Raw genomic sequence first — 14,755 nt, forward strand, 5'->3', positions numbered from 1 at the left:
AGCTCCTCCAACAATGATTGGTTCCCAAAAACAGGTGATTAATTCCACTGGCCGCCCTACTCCCACTGCTCTCATTTTGTCTGGCCTCAAGGCAGACTTTAAAAAATTGCACAATGTTTTGTCCTGTTCACGTTGCCAGACTACAGGCAAAATTGTTTCCAATGGGTCTACTTCTCGTACTGGTAGCCCACAGTTTAAATGCAAATGTGGTGCAACATTTACTGCTTCATCCATGCAATCTTTGATCAATGCAGTCCAACACAAAATTCCTGAAGTTCGTTCTGCAAGTGAGCCTGTTGTGTCCCCTTCTGTTTCCATCTTGGGTCATAGTATTTCCATGGCAGATATCCATGAAATTGAATCTGACGTTGCACCTGTTTTTCCAACTGTAATGCCCACTCTTCAGGATATTTGGGACCGTTTCCAGGTTTATGATGAACGTCTTTCTGCATTGGAGGCTGTTCAAAAAGAGAACATTGAGTTGCGTAAGGCTCTTGCTACTGCAAACACCACTATTGCACGTTTGACAAAGGAGAATATTGATTTTTCTGTTGGTGCTGCAGCATCCAAATATGCTACTATTGCTGCCTCTGTTCCAGTTGTTTCTCAGGCTGATTTTCCATCACTTCCTGCATCCCAGACCCATCATTCCACTGAACCCACCAAGACTTTCGTTTCTAAAACACCACGTAAAAGGGCTCCAACTGCTAGGGCCATTGCTGCTGTTGTTCGTGGCATGACAATTAAAGAAAATGCTGATCAGGGGTTTCAAATTGTTTATGTACCTAATGCTATCCGTCTCCCCATTAGTACTCAACGTCAACGTCTTAGGAAATTAAAGATAGACAATGCACGTGTGCTGGATCTCCACTATCCTGATCGTAAGGTGATGGGAATGCTTGTACATAATGAGTATGCTCCTGAGCTCAAGACTATCTTGGCAAGTTATGGTGTTACTACTTTGGATAACTTTGATCCTCTGGACCCTGTTCACCTCCGTGACCCAGCTCTGGCCTCTCTTTCACTTGATGATAGGGCAACAAAAGCTATACATGTTCACAATGATCGTATGCTACGTGCCATTGAATTCATTAGGGCTCCTGTCAAGTTTGCTGTTGCACGTTCCTTTTGCTCTCAGGGATGGATTAGTGATGACCAACTAGCTGAGATGGTTCCCCCACGACCCACCAAAAAAGACTTGGACATCTCTATACATACTGCCAGCATCACCATCCCTTCATTCTCTGATCTATGAATCCAGTAACAATTACATTATGGAATGCAAATGGTCTTGCAAAACAGACCATACCTACGATCCTTTCATATGCTCCACTTACTTCCCTTCTTTTTATCACTGAAACGTGGCTTTTGTCCCCCCATCGTTATCCTACTTCTTGGCAGCAGTACCATACCTATGGTCAGTCTGTCCCCAATGCTAGCCGTGGCTGCATGGGTATTTCTCTTCTTGTAAATCCTTCTTTCCCTTACCCCATTTCTATTGTTCCTTCTTCTTCTCCTTATGTTCTTTCTTGTATTGTATTTGATTTTCTTATTCATTGCATTTATCTTCCCCCTTCTCTTTCTGATGACGATGCAATTTCTATTCTTTATGACCTCCCCCTCTCTTCTTCTTCTATTCCTTCTTCTAACACTATTTTTTGTGGTGATTTTAATTCACGTATGGGATCCTTTCTTGGTGACCATGCTATCACTTCGCGAGGAACTTCTTTTCTTCAGTGGATCCAGGCAACTGGTCTCACTTGTTGGAATGAATTACTTGCATTTGGTATTCCTACCTTTCTTTCTGGTGGCTCTGGTACCTCACGTTCCAGTGTCATTGATTTATTTCTTTCTACATCCCCCCTTCTCAATCCTTCTATGCAAATTCGTTCTGATCTTTCTTTAGGCTCTGATCACAAAATGGTCAACCTCACTTTCACTCCCTATGTTTCACCTCCCCCTCCCCCTACTAATCATCCGCGCCTACTTTGGAATCTTTCCAAGCTTGCTCAGCCTGACACTCTCAAGATCTACATTGATACAGCTTCTGGGTCATTGGACAATCTGACAGAGCAGTTCAGTGCTTTCCTTTCTTCTTCTTCTCCTCCTCCTGTAGATTCTCTGTGCTCTGCTTTTGCTCAAGCTATCTATGATGCTCTGGACACTGCTGTTGGTCGTCGTACACCACGTACCATGCAAAAGTACTGGTTCTGGTCAGTGGACCTTCAAGAAGCAATGGATCTGAGAGAACGCAGCTACCAACGCTGGCGTCATTCTAGTGGTTTGCAGAAGGCTATATGCTGGATGCGCCATCAGGATGCATGTCATGCTGTTAGGTTATCAGTCCAGCGTCGTCGACGTGAAACATGGAAAGAATTCTGCAACAAATTGGCAACACAAGACTTTGCAAAGACCACAGCAACAATGAAACGTATTAAAAGCCATCGTCAAACCAGTCCTGTCTTTGTGGATCCGGGTGGACCTCAAGTAGCTGCTAACAAAATGGCTGATCATCTTCAACAGATTTTCTCAGGTCAATTTCTTCCTGCACGCCGCCCTCCAGACCAGACAGTGATGATTTCATCACCAATTGCAATTGATGAATCGTGTCCTTTTACTCATCTTTCTGTAGAGAGTGCAATTCTCAAGCTTCCTACACGCAAGGCTCCTGGTGTTGACCATCTTCGTGCTGAAATGCTTCACCCAATTGTTAAGCAAGTCTCTCCTGTTCTTTGTCTTTTGTTCCAGCTTTGTTGGCAATGGGGTTCTGCACCTCTTGCATGGCGTACTGCACAAATTGTCCCCATCTTTAAAAAGGGTGATACTCATGACCCTGCTAACTATCGTCCCATTAGCTTAACGTCTATCCTGAGAAAAGCCATGGAATATTGTCTACAGTTTCCTCTTGAAGATGTGTCTCCAACAATTGACATTGCACAGGGTGGATTCCAACGTCAACGTAGCTCCCTTGATCAAGTTCTTTGTCTCCATGAGATGGTCCGTCGTCACACAGCTCTATTCAAAGCACCACCAGTCTTGGCTTTTCTTGATATCAAGTCTGCATATGACACTGTTGATCGTTCTGTAGTATGGACATCGTTACGTCCTCTTGCCTCTGATGCTATGTTAGCTTTGTTACAAAGTCTTTTTGACAACGTTCAAGTTGAGGTGTTGCTTTCTGGTGCAACATCCAGATCATTCCAACCATTGACTGGCGTTATGCAAGGATCTGTGCTTTCTCCCCACCTTTATTCCGTGTACATAAATTCTCTACCAGTTGCTCTTCGTGCTGCAGGGGAACTTTGTAACACAGTATTTAATCAGACTGCTGCCACAAGACTCAATGATCAATTAGTCAATTCACTACTTTTTGCTGACGATGTTGCCATCATTGCTACACCAGAAGCTATGCCTGTCATTCTGAATTCTGCTGAACAACATTCTCAAGAGCTAGGATATCGTTGGAGTCCCACCAAGTGCATGATCCTTCACCATTCTTGTTCTCTTTCTCCTTTGTCATTCTCTCTCTACAATGTGCCTATTCCTCATGCTCATTCGTTTCCTTACCTTGGTGTTCCCTTCTCAGCAAAGGGGACTATTGATCCATCTCTTCTCATCTCTCGTAATTGTGTCTCTGCTATCAACAGCATGCGTGCTCTTCAATCACTTGGTGTCAATCACACTGGGTTGTCACGTCTACTCTCAATTCGTTTGTACCGCCAGTTTATTCGTCCACAATTTGAGTATGGCCTGGCAATATCCTGCTTCAACATCAAACAAGTTGCTGTGCTTGAAAAGGCCCAGAACACATGCTTACGCATGATTTTTGGAGGTCACTCCACATCTTCTACATCTGTTTTCCGTCACCTTGGGAATCTTCCTAGCATGAGGGAGAGGATCTTGACTCTTGGTTTCAAGTTTGTATATCGTGCTTTCTGGTTGCCTGATGAGGCTCTGTTTACTCTTCTTCGACCTGTTCTTACAAACCCAGCACACCAATGGTTTAAGCTTTTAGCTAATCCCATTTGGTTGTCTCTCTCCAATCGTCAGAATGCTGATTCTAAAGCTTGCAAGCATGCCATTCGTTCATTTTTGAACCAGGGCCTCTCCTTGCAACGCTCTCAACAAATACTTCTCTCTGCTTGCCGTCCTTCTCTTGGTGTTGACCCTATTCTCTGGCTTCCCATGACTAACTATGAACGTAGTAGATTCATACGTTGGCGTATGGGGTGGCTTCCTGGACGTCCTCAACCTTGTTCCTGTGGATTGCATACCACCAGCCGTCATCATGTCATTGAGTGCACTGGAGCTGCAATTCGTCTCCATCTCTATTCTACAGTACAACCCAATCCAATTGATTATGTACTCAATATGCTGCCTCTGAAGACACCTAAAAACAACAAGAACAATGCCTTCTGGATCTTTACTTGGCCAATTCTTTGTAGAATAATGTTGGACATAGAACAGATCTGTCTCCCTGGGGTTGATCTTGCTGATCATGCTGCAACAGACAGAGGACAACTCTTCTTGAACTGGCTACCCAAATGAGACTGGCCATCTCCTTTTATTTTTAGTCTAGATCTGTATTAGTCTTAGTTTCCATTTATTGCATGAATTTCATGCATGCTTCATATTTTATCCTTATCTCCCTTTTTTTGTATCCCCTAGCTTAGTTTCCCTTTCTAGTTTTTCCCATTTTCCCCCTTGGGTTTTTTTCCTTTCTATTATTCTTTTTTGTACTCTTAAAGGCGGGCAATAGCTCTATAGTGCGTGTGCCCACTAGCCTTTCAATAAAAATCTTTTACCTACACCAAGAAACCACACACTCTCTTCCACAACCAAATTATTTTTTGAATTCAAACCCAGCACAGTTTTACTTTTACCTCTTTTTCTCTATAACTACTATATCAAACCTATCTGTTTTTTGCAGCAGGATTGATTGTCATAGTTGTTTTTATATATCTACCAATTTTCATTTTTTTAATTGACTTTTTTTTCAAATTGTTGGAATCATCATTGCAATCATCTTCACATCTGCGCCGAAATCACTCAAGATTGTCAGCATCTCCAACTACATCTCAATTGCCTGTACCTCTGTTATCGTCTCCAGTTCTTTTCTCCTTCTCTGAAGGTGGTTCTGGTGTTTTACCATCAACTTCGCACTTTTTTGTCCCAGTTTCAGACCTTTCTTTTTCTGCTTTGCCTGCTCCTGGTTCCCACGAATTTTTTTTTCAAGCTCCTCCAACAATGATTGGTTCCCAAAAACAGGTGATTAATTCCACTGGCCGCCCTACTCCCACTGCTCTCATTTTGTCTGGCCTCAAGGCAGACTTTAAAAAATTGCACAATGTTTTGTCCTGTTCACATTGCCAGACTACAGGCAAAATTGTTTCTAATGGGTCTACTTCTCGTACTGGTAGCCCACAGTTTAAATGCAAATGTGGTGCAACATTTACTGCTTCATCCATGCAATCTTTGATCAATGCAGTCCAACACAAAATTCCTGAAGTTCATTCTGCAAGTGAGCCTGTTGTGTCCCCTTCTGTTTCCATCTTGGGTCATAGTATTTCCATGGCAGATATCCATGAAATTGAATCTGACATTGCACCTGTTCTTCCAACTGTAATGCCCACTCTTCAGGATATTTGGGACCGTTTCCAGGCTTATGATGAACGTCTTTCTGCATTGGAGGCTGTTCAAAAAGAGAACATTGAGTTGCGTAAGGCTCTTGCTACTGCAAACGCCACTATTGCACGTTTGACAAAGGAGAATGTTGATTTTTCTGTTGGTGCTGCAGCATCCAAATATGCTACTATTGCTGCCTCTGTTCCAGTTGTTTCTCAGGCTGATTTTCCATCACTTCCTGCATCCCAGACCCATCATTCCACTGAACCCACCAAGACTTTCATTTCTAAAACACCACGTAAAAGGGCTCCAACTGCTAGGGCCATTGCTGCTGTTGTTCGTGGCATGACAATTAAAGAAAATGCTGATCAGGGGTTTCAAATTGTTTATGTACCTAATGCTATCCGTCTCCCCATTAGTACTCAACGTCAACGTCTTAGGAAATTAAAGATAGACAATGCACGTGTGCTGGATCTCCACTATCCTGATCGTAAGGTGATGGGAATGCTTGTACATAATGAGTATACTCCTGAGCTCAAGACTATCTTGGCGAGTTATGGTGTTACTACTTTGGATAACTTTGATCCTCTGGACCCTGTTCACCTCCGTGACCCAGCTCTGGCCTCTCTTTCACTTGATGATAGGGCAACAAAAGCTATACATGTTCACAATGATTGTATGCTATGTGCCATTGAATTCATTAGGGCTCCTGTCAAGTTTGCTGTTGCACGTTCCTTTTGCTCTCAGGGATGGATTAGTGATGACCAACTAGCTGAGATTGTTCCCCCACGACCCACCAAAAAAGACTTGGACATCTCTATACATACTGCCAGCATCACCATCCCTTCATTCTCTGATCTATGAATCCAGTAACAATTACATTATGGAATGCAAATGGTCTTGCAAAACAGACCATACCTACGATCCTTTCATATGCTCCACTTACTTCCCTTCTTTTTATCACTGAAACGTGGCTTTTGTCCCCCCATCGTTATCCTACTTCTTGGCAGCAGTACCATACCTATGGTCAGTCTGTCCCCAATGCTAGCCGTGGCTGCATGGGTATTTCTCTTCTTGTAAATCCTTCTTTCCCTTACCCCATTTCTATTGTTCCTTCTTCTTCTCCTTATGTTCTTTCTTGTATTGTATTTGATTGTCTTATTCATTGCATTTATCTTCCCCCTTCTCTTTCTAATGACGATGCAATTTCTATTCTTTATGACCTCCCCCTCTCTTCTCCTTCTATTCCTTCTTCTAACACTATTTTTTGTGGTGATTTTAATTCACATATGGGATCCTTTCTTGGTGACCATGCTATCACTTCGCGAGGAACTTCTTTTCTTCAGTGGATCCAGGCAACTGGTCTCACTTGTTGGAATGAATTACTTGCATTTGGTATTCCTACCTTTCTTTCTGGTGGCTCTGGTACCTCACGTTCCAGTATCATTGATTTATTTCTTTCTACGTCCCCCCTTCTCAATCCTTCTATGCAAATTCGTTCTGATCTTTCTTTAGGCTCTGATCACAAAATGGTCAACCTCACTTTCACTCCCTATGTTTCACCTCCCCCTCCCCCTACTAATCATCCGCGCCTACTTTGGAATCTTTCCAAGCTTGCTCAGCCTGACACTCTCAAGATCTACATTGATACAGCTTCTGGGTCATTGGACAATCTGACAGAGCAGTTCAGTGCTTTCCTTTCTTCTTCTTCTCCTCCTCCTGTAGATTCTCTGTGCTCTGCTTTTGCTCAAGCTATCTATGATGCTCTGGACACTGCTGTTGGTCGTCGTACACCACGTACCATGCAAAAGTACTGGTTCTGGTCAGTGGACCTTCAAGAAGCAATGGATCTGAGAGAACGCAGCTACCAACGCTGGCGTCATTCTAGTGGTTTGCAGAAGGCTATATGCTGGATGCGCCATCAGGATGCATGTCATGCTGTTAGGTTATCAGTCCAGCGTCGTCGACGTGAAACATGGAAAGAATTCTGCAACAAATTGGCAACACAAGACTTTGCAAAGACCACAGCAACAATGAAACGTATTAAAAGCCATCGTCAAACCAGTCCTGTCTTTGTGGATCCGGGTGGACCTCAAGTAGCTGCTAACAAAATGGCTGATCATCTTCAACAGATTTTCTCAGGTCAATTTCTTCCTGCACGCCGCCCTCCAGACCAGACAGTGATGATTTCATCACCAATTGCAATTGATGAATCATGTCCTTTTACTCATCTTTCTGTAGAGAGTGCAATTCTCAAGCTTCCTACACGCAAGGCTCCTGGTGTTGACCATCTTCGTGCTGAAATGCTTCACCCAATTGTTAAGCAAGTCTCTCCTGTTCTTTGTCTTTTGTTCCAGCTTTGTTGGCAATGGGGTTCTGCACCTCTTGCATGGCGTACTGCACAAGTTGTCCCCATCTTTAAAAAGGGTGATACTCATGACCCTGCTAACTATCGTCCCATTAGCTTAACGTCTATCCTGAGAAAAGCCATGGAATATTGTCTACAGTTTCCTCTTGAAGATGTGTCTCCAACAATTGACATTGCACAGGGTGGATTCCAACGTCAACGTAGCTCCCTTGATCAAGTTCTTTGTCTCCATGAGATGGTCCGTCGTCACACAGCTCTATTCAAAGCACCACCAGTCTTGGCTTTTCTTGATATCAAGTCTGCATATGACACTGTTGATCGTTCTGTAGTATGGACATCGTTACGTCCTCTTGCCTCTGATGCTATGTTAGCTTTGTTACAAAGTCTTTTTGACAACGTTCAAGTTGAGGTGTTGCTTTCTGGTGCAACATCCAGATCATTCCAACCATTGACTGGCGTTATGCAAGGATCTGTGCTTTCTCCCCACCTTTATTCCGTGTACATAAATTCTCTACCAGTTGCTCTTCGTGCTGCAGGGGAACTTTGTAACACAGTATTTAATCAGACTGCTGCCACAAGACTCAATGATCAATTAGTCAATTCACTACTTTTTGCTGACGATGTTGCCATCATTGCTACACCAGAAGCTATGCCTGTCATTCTGAATTCTGCTGAACAACATTCTCAAGAGCTAGGATATCGTTGGAGTCCCACCAAGTGCATGATCCTTCACCATTCTTGTTCTCTTTCTCCTTTGTCATTCTCTCTCTACAATGTGCCTATTCCTCATGCTCATTCGTTTCCTTACCTTGGTGTTCCCTTCTCAGCAAAGGGGACTATTGATCCATCTCTTCTCATCTCTCGTAATTGTGTCTCTGCTATCAACAGCATGCGTGCTCTTCAATCACTTGGTGTCAATCACACTGGGTTGTCACGTCTACTCTCAATTCGTTTGTATCGCCAGTTTATTCGTCCACAATTTGAGTATGGCCTGGCAATATCCTGCTTCAACATCAAACAAGTTGCTGTGCTTGAAAAGGCCCAGAACACATGCTTACGCATGATTTTTGGAGGTCACTCCACATCTTCTACATCTGTTTTCCGTCACCTTGGGAATCTTCCTAGCATGAGGGAGAGGATCTTGACTCTTGGTTTCAAGTTTGTATATCGTGCTTTCTGGTTGCCTGATGAGGCTCTGTTTACTCTTCTTCGACCTGTTCTTACAAACCCAGCACACCAATGGTTTAAGCTTTTAGCTAATCCCATTTGGTTGTCTCTCTCCAATCGTCAGAATGCTGATTCTAAAGCTTGCAAGCATGCCATTCGTTCATTTTTGAACCAGGGCCTCTTCTTGCAACGCTCTCAACAAATACTTCTCTCTGCTTGCCGTCCTTCTCTTGGTGTTGACCCTATTCTCTGGCTTCCCATGACTAACTATGAACGTAGTAGATTCATACGTTGGCGTATGGGGTGGCTTCCTGGACGTCCTCAACCTTGTTCCTGTGGATTGCATACCACCAGCCGTCATCATGTCATTGAGTGCACTGGAGCTGCAATTCGTCTCCATCTCTATTCTACAGTACAACCCAATCCAATTGATTATGTACTCAATATGCTGCCTCTGAAGAAACTTAAAAACAACAAGAACAATGCCTTCTGGATCTTTACTTGGCCAATTCTTTGTAGAATCATGTTGGACATAGAACAGATCTGTCTCCCTGGGGTTGATCTTGCTGATCATGCTGCAACAGACAGAGGACAACTCTTCTTGAACTGACTACCCAAATGAGACTAGCCATCTCCTTTTATTTTTAGTTTAGATCTGTATTAGTCTTAGTTTCCATTTATTGCATGCATTTCATGCATGCTTCATATTTTATCCTTATCTCCCTTTTTTTTGTATCCCCTAGCTTAGTTTCCCTTTCTAGCTTTTCCCATTTTCCCCCTTGGGTTTTTTTCCTTTCTATTATTCTTTTTTGTACTCTTAAAGGCGGGCAATAGCTCTATAGTGTGTGTGCCCACTAGCCTTTCAATAAAAATCTTTTACCTACACCAAGAAACCAGCATATTGGTTTCACGTGTGTTGTAGACAAGTTTGGCTTTGGCCAGTTTCTGGTGAGGGATACCAGACGGTGGATTCCTTTGGTGGTTTGCTTCACCAGTGAGCCATGACGGGTGGTACCGGACTTGTGGGCGTTGACGTCGACGGTGAGTTGACCGAGTGACGTGTCTTGAGGGGCAGGAGTAGTCCCCCAGGTTTCTTGGGAAATCTTGCTTCCGATACCCCTATACCCAAACCCCCAATATAATCCCGTTTGTTGTATCCAACATAATCGTAGATTCAAATAGAGTGCACAGACAATAAGACAAAGACATATTGAATAAGCGACCAGTATCAATTATACATTATTTCTCACACTATCATTAAATAAAGAATATACCGATAACAAGGTCACACACCTTAGTCAACATCACTAATCACTCAAACAAGAGCGTGGGTAATAACTTAACAATATATTATCTATGATATAAGAAAACAGACATCACATGATATACTCATATCATTATCCTAAATACACATGCAATGTCTATATAAACTCACATAGCAAATAGCAATAGAAGATCATCTCTCTTTTCATCAATAAACAAAGTCTCACTGTACTTCTCATCTGCACTTTGTTTTTCTTTCTTTTCTAAAAATATAATACCGTTCCTTAAAATTAAACATTGTCACCTTAGAAACACCTGTCACCCACTAAAAAAATTATACCTCTTTCCCCTAATTTTATATACTTCTTTATTGCCAATGTTTATTTATATTATTTTTTATTACATTTTTATTAGACTTTATTATTATACTATTATTATATTTTTTTACTTTACTTTACTATATTGTTATTATATTATTATCTTATTTCTATTCTACCTCACTATATTTTTACTTTATCTTTATTCATATACTATATTTTTATTTTACCTTTATTCAATTACTATATTTTTACTATACTTTTATTTTATCATCTTTATATTTTTCTATTTAACTTCTACTATCAACACCAGTTACATGTGTTGTAAATGAGTATTGACTACTGCTGTAATTGAGAATAAGTCTGAAGGAAATAATATAAGGCCTCAGCTATTCCAGTCAAAGGTGTCTACCAATTACTTTATTATTTAACACACAGGTTTAGCATGCATGATAGTGATTATATTTCATATGATGATATCACCATAATATGGGATACATCAGTGGATTATTATAAGTATAATTATAACTCATAAACACATTTACTTTCGATGTTAATACTTCATTGGGACTACACACATTTATATAATTAATCATACATTAATTATCCCAAGATCACGTTGCTCTGATTAAGGCTCAGATAGGATCGATTACCTGACCCCAGTCATATAATTTTCCCAATCCAAAACAATATAAATAGCAGTAGTAGTTCAGTGTAGGAACCTGGTCAAACTTTGATACAAAATCTTTCTCAATAAACAAAACCTACACAAGTTCTCACGAATCTTCATTCCTAATTTCAAATCTTCAATTCTTCCTCTTAAAAACTTCTTCAACTTCAACCACCACAACAATGCCATTTCAGTAGCTGGTTTGTATATGCAGCTGAAGTAACTTCTTCTGACATTCTCTGGAGCTCTCTGTTGTCCAAAACAATATCATCTTCATGGTCAAACTCCAAGTCCACATAATCTTCATTTTCCAATTGTATTTTTTTAATAAAAGCTCTACTACTAGCCAATCTGTTTATTTTCTTTGCCATTGTTGATCTCTTTTTTGGACGAGGCATTTTAGAGTATTTTAAATATAAGTGTGTTAAGCTTGAGTAGTAACACTTGAGGAAGACCAAAATAATAAAAGATACGCAATAAAAGTCAAAGTCACACACACGTGATTTGCCTTTTAAAATAAGTGTGATATGTCGGGATTGGAAGTTGCCTTTGAAGCAGCTGGAAGATATCACAAGAGTAGTTTTTCAGAAGAATAAAGATAATGTTTTATTTCGATGAAGCAATTTGTATTTATACTATCTTAAAGGGATTTTGCTAGAAGTTACCAGATATTGGAAACTTCCAGCAAAGTGTAGTATTTCTGAGAAGGATGGAATTGGATTGGCCAGATTAGGATTCAGATTCTAGGAACGACATGCTCATGACACTTTTTAAAAAATTATATTTAATGTCCGTCAGTGACAGCCATTTAACTTGTTTCAATATCGTAAAAACTGGGTAAACTCCATTGTAAATAGGCCAATACATCCCAACTTTGAAAGTCTAAGACTTTTTATTCAGAGTAGTTAGAGCAATTGTAAACTCTTAATTCTATAGATAATGATCATATCTATCAAATTAAGAGTTCAGAATTATATTAACTTAAGTTTTGCAAAAGTTATAAACTTTTAAAAAATACCTAAAAACTTAGATAGTTATCTCCGATCGCACCATAAAAGTTCAAAAAAGGGCAAAAAAAGGGTAAAACAACTTCATCCAGAACTTAGTCAATCAGACTAATTTATGACTGTCCACACTTTTTTTAAAAAAAAGTTCAAAATTAGTCCAAAATACATATTAGATAAAATTGTGTATATAATCCCGTCTATGTCATTAAGTGAGAACCTTTTATTGCGAGTTTTTCTAGACTTCTTATCATATGGAACATCTTCTCTATAAAAAAATGCTTCTCTTCTCAATCTTAGTGGCAATGGAAGAAAACTAGCTAATTAGAGTGGATTAAAAATTTTGCCCTTATTTTGGCCTTTTTTTTGGAGGTTCAAAAAAAGGGCAAAAAAAAGGGCAAAATTAGTTAAAACTCTTGCTCAATGATATGACTTAAATGTTTGCTCTTTTTTTGCCCTTGTTTTGAACTTTTAGTTTGTCCACACCAAGTATATATATATTTGTTTATAAGAAAATGAAGTTTTATCTTCTGCAGCATGGATGTTTTTTTTTCTTGAAGCTATAATGTAAAGTAGATATATAGCCTATTCAGCATTAGAAATTAAGAGAACTAATACTCATTTCTCTGGCAAAAGTGTACATTTCTTCAAAATGATGTGCACATATATAATTTTAGTATTATATAACTAACAGTTTTTATCTAGTAATCTTCTTATCAGTAAATTATTATAATGAAAGCTCGTATATTTTATAGCTAGCATAATATTTAGCGTATAAGAGAAAGTCTTCACTGTAAAGATATATTTGAGTATATTCAAGGTATACATGCCTTGAAATAACGAGTAAAAACATAATGATATCTCTATGAAAGACCACTAGATCCTTTGTTTTAGAAACTGTATTTATTTGACTTAGACATTATATAAGTGATATTTGCAAACGGTATACATATACATATACATTTTTTGTTTGTAAAAAGCATTTTATTAGGCTTGGGAGGTCTTGTGACTATACATATACATATATTATAACTTCTTTATAAATATAATTGGGTGTGCATTTAATCTCTTGATCTGGGGGTTATCAGTGCGCCTCGAGCTGATTAATCTTAGAAATATTGGCTTCTATTCTGCTCATGGCATCGTATGCTTGCCCTACATGGAACATGGCATGTTGTACAGTGGGTCTGACTGACTTATCTGATCTGGGTTGAGACACTCTTACCTTTTCTCTCGGCTCTTTCCTTTTCTTCCAAGTAGAATGATCTATCTCTCTCAATAGCCGTCTTTTGAATGGATATAAGAGTACCTACATATCGATTCACATTATTACTATTATTAAAATTATATAAAATCAGCAGCTAACATACCAGAAGAATGAAGAATGTTAAAGCTGGCCTGCATGGAATGAATTTGTTTTACAAAGAATAATGATCCCATCACAAGATCAACATATTCTCTACCCACCCGCATAATTCCAGTTCGTGTTGTGCTATTAAACCATTTTACTATAATTAAGTCAGTAATAATAATAATAATAATGCCAATACTTTTATTAGAATCTTCATTTAAAATTTTCATTAAGATCAAGTACCACTAGTATTCCATGCCATTCCTGAACCGAAATCACCATGATGAATCGTAATTGTCTCACGTATGATTCTTGTCAAATGTTCTTCCGTTATATTAAATGGTGTGTGTGGAAAGACAACCTTTGAGTCTTGGATAAATGGATCTTCGACAATCTCAAATAGCAGCCAACGACTCTTAACACGGACCATTGTTGATTAACAAATAATTAAGTATACAAAACATATTAAATAAAGCCTCCGCCCCCTCCTATTCTCACTTCTTGTGGCTGGTGTGACAGCCAGTAAGATCAAGAATGAAAATAGACTATGAGAAAAGTTTAATAAAAGTTGACCAGAGAATATTTTTAATGTAATTAAAGTACATTTTTTAAAGGAAATATCCTCCTTTCATTCTCTTTTACTATTATTATTATATTATTATTGGTATTAAAAATCACCCTCTTTAATTAGTTCTAGTTAAACCCTATCTGTGTCAAGTTCCAACAAAAAATTACTAGTTTATTTATACACGGGAGTGCGTTTGAATGTAGCCAAGTTTCTTTCTATTCAAAGAGTGGTCTAGTCAAACTTTACTTGTTCTACTGGTAAATCATTAATTGCTAAAGTCACACTGCATTTTGCTTAATTAAATTGGTTGTATATCACTTATACTTTAATAAAATACCATGTAGTCCTTAAAAGCTACAGATATGGCCCCATTATTACAGAATTATTGTGTATTTAGCTGTAGCTCTAGGATCTTTACCAGA

The 14,755-nt window shown here is 39.4% G+C and overlaps 5 protein-coding genes across 5 annotated transcripts; 3 read left to right on the forward strand and 2 right to left on the reverse strand.

Moving 5' to 3' along the window:
• Positions 1-13: 13 nt before the first annotated feature.
• PHYBLDRAFT_172429 (hypothetical protein) lies at positions 14-4,548 on the forward strand (the record flags this gene model as incomplete). Its single annotated transcript, XM_018436800.1, has 3 exons — positions 14-1,171; positions 1,303-2,764; positions 3,587-4,548. 3 exons carry the CDS (start codon positions 14-16, stop codon positions 4,546-4,548), a joined length of 3,582 nt encoding a protein of 1,193 aa, XP_018287212.1.
• A 699-nt stretch (positions 4,549-5,247) lies between these two features.
• PHYBLDRAFT_172430 (hypothetical protein) lies at positions 5,248-6,489 on the forward strand (the record flags this gene model as incomplete). The annotated part of the gene is made up of 1 exon (XM_018436801.1): positions 5,248-6,489. One exon carries the CDS (start codon positions 5,248-5,250, stop codon positions 6,487-6,489), a length of 1,242 nt encoding a protein of 413 aa, XP_018287213.1.
• A 425-nt stretch (positions 6,490-6,914) lies between these two features.
• Positions 6,915-9,770, forward strand: PHYBLDRAFT_172431 (hypothetical protein; the record flags this gene model as incomplete). The annotated part of the gene is made up of 2 exons (XM_018436802.1): positions 6,915-7,998; positions 8,821-9,770. The coding sequence occupies 2 exons, from the start codon at positions 6,915-6,917 to the stop codon at positions 9,768-9,770; spliced, it is 2,034 nt and encodes a 677-aa protein (XP_018287214.1).
• A 189-nt stretch (positions 9,771-9,959) lies between these two features.
• PHYBLDRAFT_149580 (hypothetical protein) lies at positions 9,960-11,808 on the reverse strand (the record flags this gene model as incomplete). The annotated part of the gene is made up of 3 exons (XM_018432299.1): positions 9,960-9,976; positions 10,041-10,279; positions 11,645-11,808. The coding sequence occupies 3 exons, from the start codon at positions 11,806-11,808 to the stop codon at positions 9,960-9,962; spliced, it is 420 nt and encodes a 139-aa protein (XP_018287215.1).
• A 1,690-nt stretch (positions 11,809-13,498) lies between these two features.
• Positions 13,499-14,195, reverse strand: PHYBLDRAFT_149581 (hypothetical protein; the record flags this gene model as incomplete). The annotated part of the gene is made up of 4 exons (XM_018432300.1): positions 13,499-13,569; positions 13,640-13,723; positions 13,785-13,922; positions 14,009-14,195. 4 exons carry the CDS (start codon positions 14,193-14,195, stop codon positions 13,499-13,501), a joined length of 480 nt encoding a protein of 159 aa, XP_018287216.1.
• Between the last annotated feature and the right edge of the window lie 560 nt (positions 14,196-14,755).

Source organism: Phycomyces blakesleeanus, assembly GCF_001638985.1.
Source record: "Phycomyces blakesleeanus NRRL 1555(-) unplaced genomic scaffold PHYBLscaffold_22, whole genome shotgun sequence".
Taxonomy (NCBI): domain Eukaryota; kingdom Fungi; phylum Mucoromycota; class Mucoromycetes; order Mucorales; family Phycomycetaceae; genus Phycomyces; species Phycomyces blakesleeanus.